Here is a 6241-nt window from a genome sequence, read left to right as displayed (position 1 = left end):
TTTTTTGCATGCCTAGAGCCGAAAAATAATCACCAGTGCATGGGAGGCTGCTTCTGCTGTGCTGGATGCCAGAGCAGGGAGTGTGTTTTGCTCTAACCTACAAGCTTGATTTGCTCTTTTACTAATAAGTTGTTTCATGTTTCATATTAGGAAAACTAAAAAGAGATTAAAGAAAGATATTAAATTTAGCTTTTTGAAATCACTGTCTTAACTGTGGTAAGCTGAGGCAAAAGGGAGTGAAGTCCTGAAAAGCTGAGATGAGTCCAGAGTTGGCTCTGAAGGTGATTCTGCTGCCACGGTCCAGCTGAGGCTTGGGTACATTTGCACCCTGCTGCAAATGGTGGTGGCAAAAAGTGTTAAAGCTGATTTCTGTTCATCCAGCTCCTGGTTTCTGTTCATCCAGCTCCTGGTTTCTGTTCATCCAGCTCCTGATTTCTGTTTGTCTGGGTAAGGGCAGCTCACAAGAAGTGTATTGTAAAGGCTGCCTCACCTCATCCCTGGGTTCAAACAGGTTCCTGGCCATGCCAAATATCCCAGCTGGTGTCATCTTCCACATCCCAATTTTTGGGGGGCAAATGCTAAGAATAATTGTTGGTCAGTGCTCACTGCCAGCCTCAGCACAAAATAAGAACAAAGCAACACAAATAAGGAGCTTGGGGCAGGAGGACCAGGAGGCTCTCCCAGAGCCTGTGAGTGATAGTTGTCCCCACCCTGGCTGCTCTCCGTGTTCCTGACGGAGATTTCAGCTCCTGATGAAATCCTGGGAAGGTTTCCACAGCTCCAGAGTTTTGGTGGAGCCTGCAGTGCCTCCCCTCCCAGCCCTGGAGGGGCACAGCACTCACTGCAGTGAAGGCTGGAGCACCAGGATGGGGGGACCCCCTGGCCCCCCGGGCTGTGGGGCAGCCTCTGGCCACCCCGTGGGACCAGGGACACCTGCCTGGATCCCAGTTCTGGGGCTGGGCTGGGGGATGCCACCCCCCGAGCCTGGGGGTCACTGCTGTCACAGACCCAGCCCTGCCTGGTGCCTTTCCTGGCTGGGCCATCCCAGCCACGCTCCTGAGCCCAGGAAGGGGCCAGAGAAGGGGCTCCTCACCTGAGGAGGTGTTCTCCTGCCGCAGGTGACTGCGGGCCCCCTCCTGCCATGACCCACTCCAGGCCCTCCTGCAGCTCCAGCAGCTTCCCGGTGGGATCCAGGGTGACGTTCACCTGCTCGGGGGGAGCCCGGGGCTGCCGGACACCGTGGAGTGCCTGCCCGGCGACATCTGGCCCAGGCCGTAAATACCCTCCTTTATACCTGAAACACGGCCCCGGGGCAGCATCCCTGTCCCTCCTGCTGGCTGCCCTGTGCTGGCACCGTCCCTGCCCAGGGGACAAACCCGCTGGGCTGGCACCGTCCCTGTCCCAGGGGACAAACCTGCTGGGCTGGCACCGTCCCTGCCCAGGGGACAAACCTGCTGGGCTGGCACTGTCCCTGTCCCATGGGACAAACCCGCTGTGCTGGCACCATCCCTGTCCCCAGGGACATCCCTGTCCCCAGACCTGGACATGGCCAAGGCTCAGGTTGGCCGCTGGCTTTGGGCACCTCTGCGGACAAGGAGCCAGGGCTGTCCCCTCGCTGTCCCCACACTACAGCTCATGACGACGTGTCCTCTCGCTCGGGGCTCCTGCGGCACTCCCTGCACCCCAAACTCCTGCCAGCAGCCCGTCCCCAGTCTCCTGCCCCATCCCCACGGCTCGGGGGCAGCGCGCTGGGTGGGGCACGAAGGGGTTAAAGCGCCCGGGGCTGGTCTGCGGGGAAGGAGCAGCCTCCCCTCCCTCCCTGTGCACATCTGGATGCAATAAGGGCTGGGGAGGCCGGAGCATTCCTGAGCACTGAGCTGGAGGCTGCTCTGCTGCCGGCCATGGGGCCCTGGCGCTGCCTGCTGCTGCTGCCGCTGCTCGCCCCGGCCCTGCGCGCCCAGCAGCAGCAGTTCATGGAGTACGTGGAGCGCCGCATCACCCTCCTGGAGGTACAGCCCCGAGCGGGGCCCCACACCCGCCCCGCACCCCGAATCGCCCCGTGACGGGGCTCCCAACCCTTCTCCATGGCGGGCGGCGGGGCTGGGAGCGGGGCTGGGCGAGGAGGAGCTGGGATGGGGATGGAGCAGGGTGTGGGGTGCCCTGGCAGCCCCTGCCGGGGTCCTGCACGGCCCAGCAGGAGGATACACCGGGGCAAGATGGGTGTGGGAGCACTGGGGGACATCACAGGAGAAGGGGCATTGCAGGTCTGAGAACCATGGGGGCATCACAGGAATGGCAACATCAGAACCATGGGGGCATCACAGGAATGGCAACATCAGAACCATGGGGACATCACAGGAATGGCAACATCAGAACCATGGGGACATCACAGGAATGGGAACATCACAGGAGAAGGGGCATTGTAGCTCTGAGAGCCATGGGGGCATCACAGGAATGGGAACATCACGGGTCTGGGAACATCTTGGGAAAGCAGGGGCACTGTGGGTCTCAGAGAACCATGGGGGCATCACAGGAATGGGAACATCACAAGAGAAGGGGCATTGCAGGTCTGAGAACCATGGGGGCATCACAGGAATGGCAACATCAGAACCACAGGGACATCACAGGAATGGGAACATCAGAACCATGGGGACATCACAGGAATGGGAACATCACGGGTCTGGGAACATCTTGGGAAAGCAGGGGCACTGTGGGTCTCAGAGAACCATGGGGACATCACAGGAATGGGAACATCTTGGGAAAGCAGGGGCATTGCGGGTCTGGGAGAAGCATGGGGGCATCACAGGAATGGGAACATCACAGGAGAAGGGGCATTGCAGGTCTGAGAACCATGGGGGCATCACAGGAATGGCAACATCATGGGAAAGCAGGGACATTGCAGGTCTGAGAACCATGGGGGCATCACAGGAATGGCAACATCAGAACCACAGGGACATCACAGGAATGGGAACATCATGGGAAAGCAGGGGCATTGTGGGTCTGGGAGAAGCATGGGGACATCACAGAAATGGGAACATCATGGGAAAGCAGGGGCACTGGGGGTCCGGGAGCTTCACAGGGTCATCACAGCAACGAGGGCATCAAGGACCTGGGAGCAGTGTGGGAGACTGGGGTGCACTGTGAGTTCAGGAACATCATGGGGGCATCCTGGGGGTGTCACAGGAGAGCAGGGCCTTGCAGGTCTGGGGCAGCATGGGAATGGGGGCATTGTGGGTCTGGGAACATCATGGGAGCATTGTAGGAATGGGGATCACGGGTCTGGGAACATTGTGGGAGCAGCACGGGAGCATCGTGCGTTTGGGAGCACTACAGGAACAGGAACAGGGTGGGATGGGACCCAGAGCCACGAGCCCCGTGTGGCTCTGGGGGCTCCCCCAGCCTGGGCAGGCTGGGACGGCTGCCACTGGTGGGCTGTGAGGTTTGGAGACCTCAGTGTCCCCTTGGCCACTCCAGGAGAGGATCTCACAGTGGCACGACCAGAGCAGCCGCTACTCCACGGAGCTGCGGGACTTCAAGAACCAGGTGCTGGGGATGCTGGAGGCGGCCGAGAAGGAGCGGGAGGCGATGCGGGCGGAGGCCGAGAACGTGGCCGTGCGCGTGGACCGGCTGGAGCGGGAGGTGGACTACCTGGAGACACAGAACCCCGCCCCGCCCTGCGTGGAGGTGGATGAGACACTGATGGACAAGCAGGTGGCCACAGCCAAGCAGAGGAAGAACGAGAAGTACACCAAGCTCACAGGTGAGGCGCTGCCGTGGCTCCCCGGGGGGATGGTCCTGTCTGAGGGTTACCCCGACCGTTCCCAGCCCACCTCAGTCCAGGTGTCCCCCAGCCATGGGCTGGGGCATTGTGTCCCAGCAGGGCATCTCAGTGGCACGAGCTCCTGCATCCCCCCTGGCCCGGGAGCTGCATCCAAGCCCCAGCTGGAGCCCTGTGCGTCCCCAAAGCCTCTGGGGCAGGGCTGGGGTGAGGGTGGCTCCCCTGCCCGTGGCATGGGAGCACTAGGGGACTTCTCAATGCCACCAGGGATGCACTTAGACCCCTTCAGTGAATTTCCAAGGCAGTTGCCTGAGGACCGGGGTGGGACAGGGTGAGAACCCAGCACGGGGCAGCAGCAGCCCCGCTGCAGGGCCGGGCTGTTCCCAGGCTCTCACAGCCGCCCCTCTCTCGCAGATTGCAGCGACACCATCGCCAGTGTCAGGGCCATGAAGATCCTGAAGCGTTTCGGCAGCGCCTCGGGGCTCTGGACCAAGGACGCCGCGGGGAGCTCGGAGAAGATCTACGTGTTCGACGGCACCGCCAACGACACTGTCTACGTCTTCCCCCGCATGCGGGAGTTCACCCTCTTCTCTGCCACCCGCAAGGCCGCCCGCATCAAGCTGCCCTACCCCTGGGTGGGCACCGGGCACCTCGTCTATGACGGGCACCTCTACTACATCCGCCAGCAGGGCCTGTCCTTCCAGGTGATCAAGTTCAACCTGGCCAACAAGACGGTGGTGGACAGCTCGGTGTTCCCGGCCGAGGAGCAGATCCCCGTCTTCGGGCTCTCCCCCTCCACCTACATCGAGGTGTCGGCGGACGAGGAGGGGCTCTGGGCCATCTACGCCACCAAGGAGGACGAGAAGAACATGTGCCTGGCCAAGCTGGACCCCGCCTCGCTGGACATCGAGCAGATGTGGGACACGCCGTGCCCGCGGGAGAACGCCGAGGGCGCCTTCGTGGTGTGCGGGGCGCTGCACGTGGTGTACAACACGCGCCTGCCCAGCCGCGCCCGCGTGCAGTGCGTCTTCGACGTCAGCGGCACCCTGGCCCCCGAGGACGCCTCCCTGGTCTATTTCCCCAAGCGCTACGGCTCCCACGCCAGCCTCAAGTACAGCCCCCGCGAGAGGCAGATCTACGCCTGGGATGATGGCTACCAGATCATTTACCGCATGGAGATGAAGAAGAAGTTGGAGGTCTGAGGGGCGCTGCCCTGCCCAGCCCGGCCCGGCCCGCAGGACGGCGTCTCTGCCCCTTCTCCCATCACTGTGAAATGAGGAAATGCTGGATCCCCACCCCAGCCACCCCCCGGCACCTGTGTCCCCGCCTGGGAGCACCCAGCAGAGCCCTGGACTAATTTAATGAGGTTTTCTTTTCTGATCTAATGAATAAATACTACGCAGCGAAGTGCAGCCGCCTGCCTGGGGGAGCGTGGGGCGCTGGGCAGGGCTGTCAGAGCCCTGAGCTCCACCTTGCCCCTGAGACACCCCAAAAAACACTTCCCGAGGGTGGGGTATCCCTGCAGGGCTCAGAGCAGCGAGCACAGACAGACCTTGGGTGGGTGCCTGGGCAGGGGGGCTGGGGCTTAGGGCAGGGGTTTATGTTGGGGGCTTTTAGTGAGGGTTTTGGAAGGGCTCAGGGCAGAGATGGAACACGAGGCTTTGGGCAGGCTGCTGGTCAGGGCGAGCTCGTTTTACATGTACAAAACTGTGAGCAAACGGCAAAATCCTTTAATCTGGGAGGACAGCAGGAGATTTCCCTCCCCTGCTGGGGCGGTGCTCCAGCCAGCAGGCCCCAGATGTTGCTGATTTTCTGAATTTGTTCCTAATGAAGCACAGGCCACTTCCCCTGCAGCCACAGAATCTCCACCTTATGTAAGGCCCTGGCTTGCCCCATCCCTTTCCCTTCTCTCTTCCTCTGGCACTGAGTTCCTGCACAGAGCAGCCCCAGAGGGGATGGGGCAGGACAGGGCAGGTGCTGGGAGCCCCTCAGGGGCTGGGGACAGCCCCAGTTGTCCCCTGCTGTGTCCTTCCTGCCCCAGCAGAGACTGTCCCCCGTGCTCCCCCTCACCCCACGCCCCTGCAGGGTGCAGGATTTGCCCCATTTCTGTCCCTAGAAACCCAGGATTGCTGTGGTTTGTTCCCATCACAACATCCTGAGAGCACAGAGGATGGATTAGGAGGCGTTTCAGTGCCATGAACATCCTTTTTTCCCATCAGAGGTCAGTTCTGAGGACAAGCAGTGAATCCATGGGCCAGGCTGGCTGGGTGAGGGTTGCACCCTGCTGGTACCAATGCCAGGCTGCCTTTGGGATGAGAGGCCAGGAGCTGCCTGCACAGCCCGGGAGGTGCCAGCCCCGTGGCGAGCACCATTGCCAAGCACCTGAGGGGGCTCACCTGCTCTCCCAGGGCTGTGGTGTGGCCATGCCACCCCCCTGCCACCCTAAAGCCTGTCCAGCATCCC

At 61.6% G+C, this 6241-nt stretch overlaps 1 protein-coding gene across 1 annotated transcript; it reads left to right on the top strand.

The window, feature by feature from the left end:
* Positions 1–1865: 1865 nt before the first annotated feature.
* OLFML3 (olfactomedin like 3) lies at positions 1866–5185 on the top strand. Its single transcript, XM_053998225.1, has 3 exons — positions 1866–2009; positions 3475–3760; positions 4193–5185. The coding sequence occupies exons 1-3, from the start codon at positions 1902–1904 to the stop codon at positions 4978–4980; spliced, it is 1182 nt and encodes a 393-aa protein (XP_053854200.1). The 5' UTR covers positions 1866–1901; the 3' UTR covers positions 4981–5185.
* Positions 5186–6241: the final 1056 nt, after the last annotated feature.

Source organism: Vidua macroura, chromosome 24 (assembly GCF_024509145.1).
Source record: "Vidua macroura isolate BioBank_ID:100142 chromosome 24, ASM2450914v1, whole genome shotgun sequence".
Classification (NCBI taxonomy): Eukaryota; Metazoa; Chordata; class Aves; order Passeriformes; family Viduidae; genus Vidua; species Vidua macroura.
The sequence above is the reverse complement of the archived record's forward strand: the minus strand, read 5'-3'. Positions and strand labels throughout refer to the sequence as shown.